Source organism: Salvelinus fontinalis, chromosome 18 (genome assembly GCF_029448725.1).
Source record: "Salvelinus fontinalis isolate EN_2023a chromosome 18, ASM2944872v1, whole genome shotgun sequence".
NCBI classification, from domain to species: domain Eukaryota; kingdom Metazoa; phylum Chordata; class Actinopteri; order Salmoniformes; family Salmonidae; genus Salvelinus; species Salvelinus fontinalis.
In genome coordinates this window covers 28217533-28233055 of record NC_074682.1, presented here as the reverse complement: position 1 = coordinate 28233055, position 15523 = coordinate 28217533, and the positions used below count along the sequence as shown (strand labels likewise).

Genomic DNA, 15523 nt, shown 5'->3' with positions numbered 1-15523 from the left:
AGTTATTTAAAGTAATGTATGCACCCCCGGAATGCAATTACGTAGTTTAATAGTCTTGCCATAGGTTCACAATGAGGCCATCTAAAGCAAAATATGCCAATCTGGCAGGTTACGGGTTGTTTTCCTATACAGTAAACTAGGACGTTATCCACTGACAGTATACTGCATTGTCGCCAATAAACCGCGCAGGATGTGTTGGCGGACTGCAGAGCAAGTGATGAGGAGGGCAAAACACGCCCCCTAGACGCTCGGCTGAAGTGTCCTTGTCTGCAGGGAAGAGGCAGGTAGGTCTATCGAGATACCTCAAAAAGTGTCCGCTCGCTCCTCTCTGTAGCTAAGGTAAGAACAAATGGCCATTTGACTTTTCCATTCAATTATTTAGATCTAAAGACTTTGTTGTTGTGTCATTGTTTTCTGTCTTTAGGCTACATTATTAGAGAAAATAAAGTTGTTTGTAAAAAAAATATATAAAAAAATAGAGCATGTTAAATAATTGAAATGAAGTGCTATCTCTGGCTTCAAGTAATGAACCATTTACTGTAGTTTCATATGGGCATAGTTTTCGACATCCACCGGATTTATCCATGTGTAAAAGGAATATGAACATTTTATGCACTGTTCTGAGGATCTATTGGATGGACGCTATCAGATGATCACCCGGATTCTTCCCACAGCGCTACTGGATATTATGAATGATCTGGAAAATACGTTGTTTTTTGGATTCATTTTAAACTGGACAAAGCTTACAAAAAGAAATCTGCATGGACACACGGCAAACTCCATTTATGGATTCTCCCAAAATGGAATTCTACCATGGTCTACCTACACTTTCTATGTTGCCTGATATATCTACTGATGGTAGCCTATGTTTTTCAGATAGTAGGACTTTTCATCATCGTTATATTCTATGGCATTTAGAGAACTCAAGGGGGCTTAGGATACTTTTTCATTCAGATGCTGATTTAAAAATAAACAACCAGCTTGGTGAGAGTTTGAGGCACAACAACTGCCTCATGTGAAGGTCAGGATAATAAGTTGACCAAGTTGGGGGTTTGTCAGGGAATCAGCAGTAATCTGTTTCCTGAATTGGCAGAGAAGGGAGGGGGAGGGTAGAAAAGTAACCATTACTAGGCATTACAGCTCTAATCCTGCACCCCTTTGGGCCTTCTGTAAGTAATAGGTACAAACAAGCTTAGCCCAATCATGACTGACCTCATACTGAACATGCAAGCTTTATGTAAGGAAAACAGGGTTGTATACAAAATGAAGGTACCTAACAGAGATATCCACCAAAGCTGTGGTCCCCAAACATTTTTTGTTTTGTGATCTACTTGAAGCCTTTCAAACTTTCTTGTGCCCAAACGATGTGTCTTGCCATATTAGTCCTAAGACGTGACCCAAGAGGAACTGGCTGTGACCTACCAGTTGGTCGGTCCCCAGTACCCACCCTCCATTTGTGAAACACTGGCCCAAAGTGTTTGGTCATGTTCTTTATGTGTGGTGAGGGTTGTCGTTACAAAAATTGATGTATATACATCTAAGACAGCCCAGTCTTAACGAGACAGAAGAGTAAACCTGCCTGTCTGTATGTTGTTGTTCCAGGAGCCTGCAGTGACGACAACATGGGTCGCAAAGAAATAACTTGCAGTTGGAAGAAAGTCACCAACAACATCAGAGATGTGTTCGAATTCAAACAAGCGCTGGGATCGTAAGTACTTTGTCTGATATGATTAGAGCCTGGAGGGTTTTCCTTGCCAGGTCAGTGTTTAAAACCACCACTTAATCATTCTAAGGGGACACTGTAGGCAAACCTTGGTGTCTAGGTTTTAATATACATTTTAACTCTGTCTCTGTGCCTCAAGCCATTTAACGTGTTTTACGTTTTTAACTCAAAGCACTTTTACTTCTGGGCAGGGCCCTCACGCACCCCAAAAATCTGAGGGGGCATAAAGTATGGCTGGGTGGTGGTCTGGAGAGGGCTAGGACCCCGTTGGGAAGTTGGAGAATTTAGCACTTTTCATACACCTGAAGCAGCTTTTTCCTACAATCTAGAGCCATAATCATTATGATGAATTCTATTCTATTTTCTTTATATCTAAGCATACCTCTTGAGCTGTCTGTATCCTCCTGACTGGTGTTTTCTTTTTAAATAAACTAAATAGCCTTCTCTGCATCTCTGCTAAAATCTGGGTTTAAAAGGAATGTGAATCTTATTCAGTACATTTAATAATTGCTTGCCAGCAAGCATGACAGCTAAAATAGTTAGACAAGCTAGCTATTCTAACTTGATTGATAGCCTGAAATGGCTTCTTGGTACTGTAGCTAGTTAGGTTCCCGATATCCCAACATCATATCTGGCCAACAACAAAAACATTTAATTAATAAATAAATACACAGTACCAGTCAAAAGTTTGGACACACCTACTCATTCCAGTTTTTTTTTTTAAATTTTACTATTTTCTACATTGTATAATAATAGTGGAGACATCAAAACTATGAAATGACACAAATGGAATCATGTAGTAACCAAAAAAGTATTAAACAAATCTTCAAAGTAGCCACCCTTTGCCTTGAAGACAGCTTTGCACACTCTTGGCATTCTCTCAACCAACTTCATAAGGTAGTCACCTGGAATACATTTCAATTAACAGGTGTGCCTTGTTAATTTGTGGAATGTCTTTCCTTCTTAATGCGTTTGAGCCAATCAGTTGTTGTGACCAGGTATGGTCACAGAAGAAAGCCCTATTTGGTAAAAGACCAAGTCCATATTATGGAAAGAACAGCTCAAATAAGCAAAGAAAATGACAGTCCATCATTCCTTTAAGACATGAAGGTCTGTCAATCAGGAATATTTCAATAACTTTGAAAGTTTCTTCAACTGAAGTCGCAAAAACCATCAAGCACTGTGATGAAACTGGCTCTCATGAGGACCGCCACAGGAAAGAAAGACCCAGAGTTACTTCTGTTGCAGAGGATACGTTCATTAGAGTTACCAGCCTCAGAAATTGCAGTACAAAAAAATGCTTTACAGACACATCTCAACATCAACTGTTCAGAGATTGCGTGAATCAGGCCTTCATGGTCGAATTGCTGCAAAGAAACCACTACTAAAGGACCCCAATAAGAAGAGACTTGCTTGGGCCTAACAACACGAGCAATGGACATTAGACCGGTGGAAGTCTGTCCTTTAGTGTGATGAGTTAAAATTTTAGATTTTTGTTTCCAACCCCCGTGTCTTTGTGAGATGCAGAGTAAGTGAACGAAGATCTCCGCATGTGTGGTTCCCACCGTGAAGCATGGAGGAGGAGGTGTGATGGTGTGGGGGTGCTTTGCTTGTGACACTGTCTGTGATTTATTTAGAATTTAAGGCAAACGTAACCAACATGGCTACCACAACATTCTGCAGCGATACCCCATCCCATCTGGTTTGTACTTAGTTGGACTATCATTTGTTTTTCAACAGGACAATAACCCAACACACCTCCAGGCAGTGTAAGGGCTATTTGACCAAGAAGTAGAGTGATGAAGTGCTGCATCAGATGACCTGGCCTCCACAATCACCCGCCCTCAACCCAATTGAGAGGGTTCAGAATGAGTTGACCACAGAGTGAAGGAAAAGCAGCCAACAAGTGCTCAACATATGTGGGAACTCCTTCAAGACTGTTGGAAAAGCATTCCAGGTGAAGCTGGTTGAGAGAATGCCAACAGTGTGCAAAGCTGTCATCAAGACAATGAGTTGCTACTTTGAAGAATCTAAAATCTAAAATATATTTTGATTTGTTTAACACTTTTTTGGATACTACATGATTCCATGTGTTATTTCATAATTTTGATGTCTTCACTATTGTTTTGCTTTTGGGATCATTTACATCATTTAATATGTAGAACCTACCTGGGTGACGCACGGCAGACATTTTTTGCTTGGTCGTTTTCAGTGGACCTTTGTTGCTGGGTAGCGACTCTTGTCAGCTTCTTAACTCAGACAAAAGGGCCATTATTACATGATTTAGGGGATCTCCAGGAGACCTACTTTACCGGTTTCCAGAGAAGGATACTAGTTTGGCACTATAATCCTGGACGGGCCTGAACATTCCACCCAGATTATCAGATTATCAGGACCCAGGTCAGGGCAGGTCTTCTTTATCAACTGAAGTGGAATACTTGGCGCTCACACAATACAGCCTCTCTCTCTTTAGATACGGTTCAACTAGGACCCAAGTACAGACAATTCTTTAGAGATTTTTGAGATGAGATTGCAAAAGTAACCAAAAGAGGACAGGACATTGCAAAATGTTGTAAAAATTGTTAACCAATATCTGCCCAGTGTGTGAGCGTACATGTTTAGTTGTGTGTTTGTGCCTGAGTGTGTGCTTGTCTGTGTGTGTGTGCGGCCGTGTGTTCATGTAAGCTTGTGGGCGTGTGCATGTGTTGGTATTTGTTTTTGCAGTGTTTCCCCTAGGATTTTTTTCAGCACATAGGGAAAACACTGGTGTGTTTATACATTAAGCCCATGTGTTTGAATGTACAGTATGTGTGGGGTATAAGAGGACTTTATGACTGTTTCAGAGTTTGTTGTGCTTTGCGAAATCAAATAGAAGAAACGGCGTTGTCCACACAATGCTGATATCTGCAGAGTGAGAGTGGTATGTCTGCTGGCCCCTGTTTATCTGAGCCTCCTGCTCAACTCATCAGCCTCTCCTCAAGCAGCTTATACTCCAGAACATCCCTGGCTGTGAATGAGAGGCTGACGTTGAGAGAGAGGTGTGAGCCAGGCAGGTGAGCAATGACGTCCTTACAGCTCAGGAACATCCTAACTCTGTTATAGGATTAGGGGCCTGGGATTGTGTGTCTGTGTGTTTACTGTGTGAGGGAATGTGTGTGCCTGCATGTCTGCGTGTGTGAGTTTGACTGTGAATTTAAGTATCTGTATGTGTGTGTTCAATTAGTATAATTTTCTTTCAAATACGTTAAGTGTCTGATGGAGCCTTTTAGGAGTATCAGATGAGAGGAATTTGCACTTTTGGAACTAGTATATTGGTCCCATTTTGCCAGGAAGTGAAGTGGGAAGCTCAATCAAAGTGTTTGAAATAAACAAATAGTGCAGTATTTGAACCCAGGCCTAGTTGTGTCTGTCTGTATGTCTGTCTCTCCCAGACAGTGATGTCTTTGGGCACAAACACACTCATTGCATCAGTATCACAGGTGTCGGAATGTGACGGTCAGGCCCAGAGTGTCTGCTAAACAGAGGATTACCCTCACCTTGGTCTCCTTCAAACAGGGAAATCAGCAGATGGAGGGTAGATCCATTTTGAGTCTTAGGATCCTTTTGGCTCCCTCCCAGGCATTAACACTAACTTCTCTCCTGATGTCATGTTATGGCTGGGGTGTTTGTTTGGTCTGACGAAGAAACAACCCACCCACAGCCTGCTCAGGGTTCATCCAGGGTTGACTGTGCTAGGTCAGACAGAGACAAATGGACACAATGAACAAATTAAGACCACAATGGAAATAAGCCTCCGGGCTTTATTGTGTTTTTAACGGCAATCATTTTTTATGTATGTTATGTTGTCTCCCGCTTGAGCAGACTACTACTTTTAATGATCTAATCAGTTCAATCAATCAATCAATCAGTTCAGGGGTCCCTGTCCTGAGCTTCAGGCTGGGTTATGTAAAGTGCTTGAGCACTAGTCCTGCCCTGCTGCTATTCACAGGCCTCAGGAGCACAGGCCTCAGGAGCAGAGGTCTCAGGAGCAGAGGTCTCAGGAGCATAGGCCTCAGGAGCATAGGCCTCAGGAGCAGAGGCCTCAGCAGCATAGGCCTCAGGAGCAGAGGCCTCAGGAGCAGAGGCCTCAGGAGCACAGGCCTCAGGAGCACAGGCCTCAGGTGCACTGGCCATACCTGAGCCTCTATCTGGGACACCCTCGTCTCGTTCCTAGCTGTGTGTCAGCTATGAGCCTGGCTAGTGAGGCTGGGTGGTGGTGACTCCACCTACAGTACATGGCGTTAGGTAGCCTAGCTGTTAGAGTGTTGGGCCAGTAACCGAAAGGTCGCTGGTTCGATAATTTTCTCCAGGGCGCCTTACTACTACTACTACTAACCTTTTTCTCTGTCTGTTTGTGTGGGAATGTAGGGGTTCGTTCTCCGAGGTGTATTTGGTGCGAGAGAAGAAGACAGGAAACCTGTATGCCCTGAAGTGTCTGAAGAAAAAACACCTCAGCTGTAGCAACCTGGAGAACGAGATCACTGTGCTGAAGAAGTGAGTACACGCACGCACACACACACGCTCATACTCTTACACACTCTCACAGCTGAACAAGTTAACATCACATATCTCTCAATCTTCCTCTCAGGATAAGGCATGACAATGTGATTGGACTGGAAGATTTCTATGAGACTCAGACACACTATTACCTCGTCATGCAGCTGTGAGTGCAAACCATTATCACTACATAAGCTAAATACATGTATAAATGTTACTATTTTAGAGAACTCGCTGTATTAGTCAGGTGTTTAATAAGGGTTGTAAATGCTGGTGATGAGAATGGTGATGATGATTATGCTGATGATGGTGATGCCGATGATGATGATGTTTATGGTGATGACAAGGATGTTTAAGGTGATGATGCGGATGATGATGGTGAATATGGTGGGGAGATTCTGATGTGTGTGTGTTCTTTCCTAGGGTGTCTGGTGGAGAGCTGTTTGACCGTATCATAGATCGGGGGGTGTACACAGAGAAGGACGCCAGCCAGCTGGTCCGCCAAGTACTGCAAGCTGTCAACTACCTTCACGAGAACAGCATAGTGCACAGGGACCTCAAGGTATGTTACACACACACAGTCAACATACCTGGTAGAGTGAGGGTCAAAGTACATTTTAATGTAGGTAAAAAGTAAATAAATAATATACAATTTGCCACTCCAAACATATCTCATACACGTTACTATATCATCCGTGGTGTATTGGAGGGTAAACGCACATATAAGCGTTTACCCACTTTTTACTAGAAAATGCATTGAAAGTATAGAGAGCGTTACTTTACTCACAGCGAACCTCGAACCCATCTATTTTTTTGTATACCATGTTGAGAGAACAGTTCCTCTGCTGCTTGTTGACCCTCTCCCCCTCTCTCTCCCTGTGTGTGAGAGCAGCCAGAGAACCTGCTATACTTCGACTCAGACGAGAACTCCAAGATCATGATCAGTGACTTCGGCCTGTCCAAGATGTCCAACCACGGAGTGATGTCCACAGCCTGCGGCACGCCAGGATATGTTGGTGAGAGTGTGTGTGTGTCAAATCAAATCAAATTTGTCACATGCGCCAAACAGGTGTAGACTTTACTGTGAGATGCTTGCTTACGAGCCTTTCCCAATGATTCAGAGGGCTCGTAAGCAAGCATTTCATGGTAATGTCTACACTGTTGTATTCAACGCACGTGACAAATGCGATTTGATTTAATGCAGATGTGCAGCAAGTGTGTGTTGGATGGTTGGTCATTAAAATAGAGAGTAAAGCTTCATTGCACAGCTAGAGAGTATTAGCATGGTATCTAACCCTGTTTATATTTGATCCTCTACAGCCCCTGAAGTTCTGGCTCAGAAACCCTACAGCAAGGCAGTGGACTGCTGGTCCATAGGAGTCATCACATACATCCTGTGAGTGCCTATCTAGGACTTCTAGATCTATATCTGCCAGCACCTCTTCTCAACCCTTTCATAGTATCAGGATGACTGCATTGTGAGATGGTATTTCTATATCACTTTTGGGAAAAGTTATTGTAATTCTATGATGAATTCTGTGTTAACTCTTTAAAAACTACTGGATGTTCCCTCTCTCTCTGTGTTAACTCTGTAAAATGACTGTATGTTCCCTCTCTTTCTCTGTGTGACAGGCTGTGTGGCTACCCTCCGTTCTTCGAGGACAACGAGACACGTCTGTTCGCTAAGATCATGAGGGCCGACTACGCTTTCCACTCGCCTTTTTGGGATGATATCTCTGAGTCAGGTAAGACAAATACCACCACATCAACAACAACAACAGCAAGGGTATTTCAAGTGGAACTGACAGCATTTTAGCAACATGAAATCTTATTCAAATCTGTTCATATACACCTTACAGAAGAATATGACACCTTTTTTTTACCTTTTCAGACAAGCGAGCACTTAGATATGGTCGTTTTCATAAATTCATAGAATGTTTGGAAATGACGTTGTAATGAGTACGATGGGAGACAGAGTGCTGGTTTCAAGTGTAGGGCGCAGCAGGTGTTTATTAGTAAAGGACCACAGGAGGAGGCAGGTAGCTGGGTCCAGGGACAGACAGAAGGTCATACACAGGGACTCCAAAAAGGTAACAGTACAGGCAGGGAAAAAGCTAGTAACGTGGTCCGGGAGATCAGGCAAGAGGGAGATGTCAGGAAATCTGATAGGCAAAAGTACAGGCAGGGAGGTGTCGTTAGTGAGGATGGCCAAAAACTACGATACACGGGAGGACTAATACGGAACTAAACAGAGCTTCGAATAGAATGTGTACCAAAACAAACAATACCTAACAATGATGGGGTGCAAAGAACTGAACTAAATAGTGTGTATAAATGACATGCAGGTGTGTTAACAGGTGATTAGAATTCAGGAGATTGGGATCTGGAGAGTGACCTGCGTTCAGGGGATCTATGTGTTTGAGAGTGTGAGCTGGAAAGTGGGCTGGAAAGTGAGCTGCATTCAGGGGATCTATGTGTTTGAGAGTGTGAGCTGGAAAGTGGGCTGGAAAGTGAGCTGTATTCAGGGGATCTACGTGTTTGAGAGTGTGAGTTGGAAGCAGCCATTACAGACGTAGAGTAAGGCATTTGTGAAAATTCTAAAGCAATATAGAGTGTGAAAGCGTCCGTGCGTTTGGACACTAATAGACACTGCAGGATATAAAACTGAATAAAAACATCTGTCCTGTCCAGAGTCTACGCAGACCGGATTCTACGCAGACGGGTGTGCCATAGCCAATCAGAGCTACAGTAGGCCTATATGCAAAAAAGCCATTTGCCACACGGGTCTGCCATCATTCACTTTGAGCTGGATTGTGTGTTTACAGGCAATAGCAACAATGCAACTTTAGATCATTAGAACCCACAAAATACATCCGAATGGATTTCTGCAAATATGTAAATACCACGGGAGTCCTACATTTGAGAACTTCACAATACTAGTGATCAAACAACCATGAAAATGTAGTCTATCTCTCCCTCAGTTCCCTATGTTTATTTATTCCACCTTTATTTAACCAGGTAGGCTAGTTGAGAACAAGTTCTCATTTACAACTGCGACCTGGCCAAGATAAAGCAAAGCAGTTCGACACATATAACAACACAGAGTTATACATGGAAAAGAAACATACAGTAGAAAAATAAGTCTATATACAATGTGAGCAAATGAGGTGAGATAAGGGAGGTAAAGGCAATAAATAGGCCATGGTGGCGAAGTAAATACAATATATAATACAATACAATACAATATAGCAATTAAAACACTGGAATGGTAGATTTGACAGTAGATGAGTGTGCAAAGGAGAAATACTGGGGTGCAAAGGAGCAAAATAAATAAATAAATACAGTAGGGGAAGACGTAGTTGTTTGGGCTATTTATAGATGGGCTATGTACAGGTGCAGTGATCTGTGAGCTGCTCTGACAGCTGGTGCTTAAAGCTAGTGAGGGAGATAAGTGTTTCCAGTTTCAGAGATTTTTGTAGTTCGTTCCAGTCAATGGCAGCAGAGAACTGGAAGGAAAGGCGGGCAAAGGAAGAATTGGTTTTGGGGGTGACCAGAGAGATATACCTGCTGGAGCGCGTGCTACAGGTAGGTGCTGCTATGGTGACCAGCGAGCTGAGATAAGGGGGGACTTTACCTAGCAGGGTCTTGTAGATGACCTGGAGCCAGTGGGTTTGGCGACGAGTATGAAGCGAGGGCCAGCCAACGAGAGCGTACAGGTCGCAGTGGTGGGTAGTATATGGGGCTTTGGTGACAAAACGGATGGCACTGTGATAGACTGCATCCAATTTGTTGAGTAGGGTGTTGGAGGATATTTTGTAAATGACATCGCCGATGTCGAGGATCGGTAAGATGGTCAGTTTTACGAGGGTATGTTTGGCGGCATTAGTGAAGGATGCTTTGTTGCAAAATAGGAAGCCAATTCTAGATTTAACTTTGGATTGGAGATGTTTTATGTGAGTCTGGAAGGAGAGTTTACAGTCTAACCAGACACCTAGGTATTTGTAGTTGTCCACATATTCTAAGTCAGAACCTTCCAGAGTAGTGATGTTGGACGGGCGGGCAGGTGCAGGCAGCGATCGGTTGAAGAGCATGCATTTAGTTTTACTTGTATTTAAGAGCAGTTGGAGGCCATGGAAGGAGAGTTGTATGGCATTGAAGCTCGTCTGGAGGGTTGTTAACACAATGTCCAAAGAAGGGCCAGAAGTATACAGAATGGTGTCGTCTGCGTAGAGGTGGATCAGAGACTTACCAGCAGCAAGAGCGACATCATTGATGTATACAGAGAAGAGAGTCGGCCCAAGAATTGAACCCTGTGGCACCCCCATAGAGACAACAGGCCCTCAGATTTGACTATGTACATCAACAAGATCAGCAATTAATGCTAGCTAGGGCAAGATGAGCTAAAATCTATTGAGGGAACATTAGATAAACCCTCTCAAACTTTTTCAGCTAGTTGCCTGTCAAAATTGCACTGATAAATGATGGGGAATAGTAGCCTGCTCGTCCTTCTGCAACTTGCCTGCCAATGCATGCTTGTCCAAACCCACTTTTTGCCAACTGAATGAGAACTTGCCTGCCCATTTGATCGATGCCAAATACATTTGATTGACAACTAAGAGGTATGCTAGTCGTTCAAGTTCAGCATACTGTAGCTAGCTAGCTAGCAAAGCGATTCACATTTATCGCTAGTTAACCAAATGACACCTGCAGCAGCTCTAGCTGTAGCCAACAAAAAACGATATGAGGGGGAAAAGTCGGCACTCACCCACTCCTCCAATGACATGACATCCTCCCAGCAGGTAGCTAGCTAGCTAACGGTAGACTCCGTGTTTTTATCTTGCTAAATAAATAGCTTGCTACATAAAAAGATAGCCCAGGGGTGTCAAACTCAATCAGCGCACAGACCATATAAAAAACAGCAACTTTGCAGCCTAGACATATACAAAAAAAAATCCATTAATTAATTAGAAAAAAGATGTCCCTTTTATAATATCTACTTATGTACATAGTAGGGCTACCTGACTAAAAAACATCTTGTTAGACCGAAAGTCATCTGTTCTTTCGACCAATCGATTACACAAACGTGTATTTTTCCATATATAGACACACTGTAGCGGCAGTCTAGCGCTTCCTCCTCGGACGAGGAGAGGCGAGAAGGATCAGAGGACCAATGTGCAGCGTGGTAATTAGACATAATGAATTTAATCAAACAAGACACTTTACAAACTGACAAAACACACTAACCGTCACAGTCCCGTGTAGCACCAACACTGACACAGGAACAATCACCCACAAACAAACAGTGAGAACAGCCTACCTTAATATGGTTCTCAATCAGAGGAAACGTCAAACACCTGCCTCTAATTGAGAACCATATCAGGCAACACATTTAACCCAACATAGAAACAGACAAACTAGACACACAACATAGAATTCCCACCCAGCTCACGTCCTGACCAACACTAAACAAGCAAAACACATACGAACTCTGGTCAGGACGTTACACACACCCTATGTGTTTTAATAAAATTAACTATATGCATTGAGCTTGTCTGATGCTTAAGCTTACGGTTTGATGCCTCAAGAGGGCGCCAGTGATCTAGATAACCAGAAGAAAACTGACCCAACTATTCTCCTCCCGCTCCTGCTGACTTGTGCTAATTCTGCTATTACTCTCCTGAAGTTGTCGGGTTATAGCCTACACGAGGAGTCTGCAACCTTTCTCATGTGGAATGCCATTTTATCTTACCATTTCTACCATTCTGCGTGCCAGTTATGGTGTTCATGTGCATATTTTTGTGAAACTGTTTCATTTAATTTATAATAAGGTCATATCTCAAAATCATTGTCATGTGGTTAATCAAAATTCTATCCAAATCTAAATGAAAATAATACAAATAAAAAGTAACTTCTATTGGCATTGCCAAACATGTAAAAATAGCCTCCATAAAGCCGACAAATAAAAACATTGCAGCCTGCAGGTAGAAAATATCCTGATAAAAATAAATATCCTATAAATCGCATTGGCTACACTTGGCCTATCTGCAACGAAATTTGAAACATTGTGTCAACTATTAACTTGGGTCCGGCCCGAAGCTTGCGCAACATTGTATAAAATATTCTGGGCCCTCAGAGTTTCCCATGCCAGTAAGCTCAGGACAGACACAGCTTTAGGCTATTTGCGCAAGAGATAAGAAGCAGTGCTTGACTTGGGAAGAAGCTCACCGGAGCTGGGTACTGGCATCTCAAATGTTCTACTGCTTGAGCTCCTCTTCCTCTTATAGAATATTAGCTCAAAAGTATTGTGGAGCTCCTGCACCTAAATATAAACAGTACCAGCACCCAAAATGAGTACCTGAACCTATTTCAGTCCAAGTCAAGCACTGATAAGCCTTTTTTATTGACGTTTCCACAGGATCAGAGCATGACATTTTTCCCTTTCACGCTGAGTGGTTATCAAAAGGGAGAGAGCTGGAAAGATTTTTCAAATACATTGAGGAACTATTGTAATTCTCAATGGATGTAAAAACAGACATAGTTTTCTTCACCTCAAACAGCAAGCAAACTATGTCTGTTTTTGGGATCATCATGTAGAAACCAAAAAAGTGTTAAACAAATCAAAATCTATTTTATATTTCAGATTGTTCAAAGTAGCCACCCTTTGCCTTGATGACAGCTTTGTACATTCTTGGCATTCTCTCAACCAGCTGGGATGGGGTATCGCTGCAGAATGCTGTGGTAGCCATGCTGGTTAAGTGTGCCTTGAATTCTAAATAAATCACAGACAGTGTCACCAGAAAAGCATCCCCACACCAACACACCTCCTCCTCCATGATTCACGGTGGGAACTAGATGTCGACCGATTATGATTTTTCAACGCTGATACCAAAACCGATTATTGGAGGACCATATACCGATGGATCGGCTGATTTTTATATATATTTGTAAAAATGACAATTACAACAATACTGAATGAACACTTTTATTTTAACTTAATATAATACATAAATAAAAATCTATTTAGTCCCAAATAAATAATGAAACATGTTCAATTTGGTTTAAATAATGCAAAAACACAGTGTTGGAGAATAAAGTAAAAGTGCAATATGTGCCATGTAAAAAAGCTAACGTTTAAGTTCCTTGCTCAGAACATGAGAACATATGAAAGCTGGTGCTTCCTTTTAACATGAGTCTTCAATGTTCCCAGTTAAGAAGTTTTTAGGTTCTAGTTATTATTGGAATTATAAGACTATTTATCTCCATACCATTTGTATTTCATATACCTTTGACTATTGGATGTTCTTATAGGCACTATAGTATTGCCAGCCTAATCTCGGGAGTTGATAGGCTTGAAGTCATAAACAGCGCAGTGCTTCAAGCATTGCGAAGAGCTGCTGACAAACCCAGTAAAGTGCTGTTTGAATGAATGCTTAAGAGCCTGCTGCTACCTACCACCGCTCAGTCAGACTGCTCTATCAAATATCAAATCATAGACTTAATTATAATATAATAAACACACAGAAATACGAGCCTTAGGTCATTAATATGGTCAAATCGGAAACTATCATTTAGAAAACAAAACGTTTATTCTTTCAGTGAAATACAGAACCGTTCCGTATTTTATCGAACGGGTGGCATCCATAAGTCTAAATATTGCTGTTACACTGCACAAGCTTCAATGTTATGTCATAGTTATGTAAAATTCTGGAAAATGAACTAAGGTCTCTGTTAGGAAGAAATGGTCTTCACACAGTTTGCAACGAGCCAGGCGTCCCAAACTGCTGCATATACCCTGACTCTGCTTGGACAGAACGCAAGAGAAGTGACACAATTTCCCTAGTTAATATTGCCTGCTAACATGAATTTCTTTTAACGAAATATGCAGATAAAAAAATATGTACTTGTGTATTGATTTTAAGAAAGGCATTGATGTTTATGGTTAGGTACTTTGGTGAAACGACAGTGCTTTTTCGCGAATGCACTTGTTAAATCATCCCCCGTTCGGCGAAGTAGGCTGTGAGTCGATGATAAATTAACAGGCACCGCATTGATTATTTGCAACGCAGGACAAGCTAGTTAAGCTAGTAATATCATCAACCATGTGTAGTTAACTAGGGATTATGTTAAGATTGAATATTTTTTATAAGATAAGTTTAATGCTAGATAGCAACTTACCTTGGCTCCTTGCTGCACTCGCGTAACAGGTGGTCAGCCTGCCATGCAGTCTCCTCGTGGAGTGCAATGTAATCGGCCATAATCGGCGTCCTAAAATGCTGATTACCGATTGTTATGAAAACTCGAAATCGTCCGTAATTAATCGGCCAGCCTCTAGTGGGAACCACACATGCGGAGATCATCCGTACACCTACTCTGCGTCTCACAAAGACACGGCAGTTGGAACCAAAACTCTCAGATTTGGACTCATCAGACCAAAGGACAGATTTCCACCGGTCTAATGTCCATTGCTTGCGTTTCTTGGCCCAAGCATGTCTCTTCTTCTTATTGGTGTCCTTTAGTAGTGGTTTCTTTGCAGCAATTTGACCATGAAGGCCTGATTCACGCAGTCTCCTCTGAACAGTTGATGTTGCGATGTGTCTGTTACTTGAACTTTGTGAAGCATTTATTTGGGCTGCAATTTCTGAGGCTGGTAACTCTAATGAACTTATCCTCTGCAGCAGAAGTAACTCTGGGTCTTCCTTTCATGTGGCGGTCCTCATGAGACCCAGTGTCATCATAGAGCTTGATGGTTTTTGCGACTTCACTTGAAGAAACTTTCAAAGTTCTTGATATTGTCAGGGGGTGGGTGTAGCTGGTGCATGAAGTCAGGTGCAGGAGAGCAGAGATGAGTGAACAACGCACATTACTTGCGAAAATAGCACAAAGTAACAAAATCATTGTGCGAACAATAATGGTTACTGTACAACACGGGTGAACACAGCACCCGGACCAAACCAGCCGGAAACGTACCGACCTTAACAATAAACAATCACACACAAAGACATGGGGGAAACAGAGGGTTAAATACATGACCAGTAATTGGGAATTGAAAACCAGGTGTGTGGGGAAAAACGAGACAAAACAAATGGAAAATGAAAAATGGATCGCGATGGCTAGAAGACCGGCGACGTCGACCACCGAACACCGCCCGAACAAGGAGAGGCATCGACTTCGGTAGAAGTCGTGAAAGATATGTTCCGTATTGACTGACCTTCATGTCTTAAAGTAATGATGGACTGTCGTTTCTCTTTGCTTATTTGAGCTGTT

The 15523-nt window shown here is 42.3% G+C and overlaps 1 protein-coding gene across 1 annotated transcript in view; it reads left to right on the top strand.

Annotated features, from left to right (window-relative positions):
- Window positions 1–217: 217 nt before the first annotated feature.
- The window catches only part of LOC129815933 (calcium/calmodulin-dependent protein kinase type 1D-like), a 17250-nt gene continuing 1944 nt past the window's right edge, over window positions 218–15523 (top strand). Inside the window, exons 1-8 of the mRNA XM_055870147.1 lie at window positions 218–339; window positions 1603–1708; window positions 6131–6256; window positions 6351–6425; window positions 6683–6821; window positions 7152–7275; window positions 7580–7655; window positions 7892–8004. Coding sequence (XP_055726122.1) covers window positions 1623–1708; window positions 6131–6256; window positions 6351–6425; window positions 6683–6821; window positions 7152–7275; window positions 7580–7655; window positions 7892–8004 — 739 coding nt within the window. The 5' untranslated portion in view covers window positions 218–339; window positions 1603–1622. The remainder of the gene's footprint in view (window positions 340–1602; window positions 1709–6130; window positions 6257–6350; window positions 6426–6682; window positions 6822–7151; window positions 7276–7579; window positions 7656–7891; window positions 8005–15523) is intronic.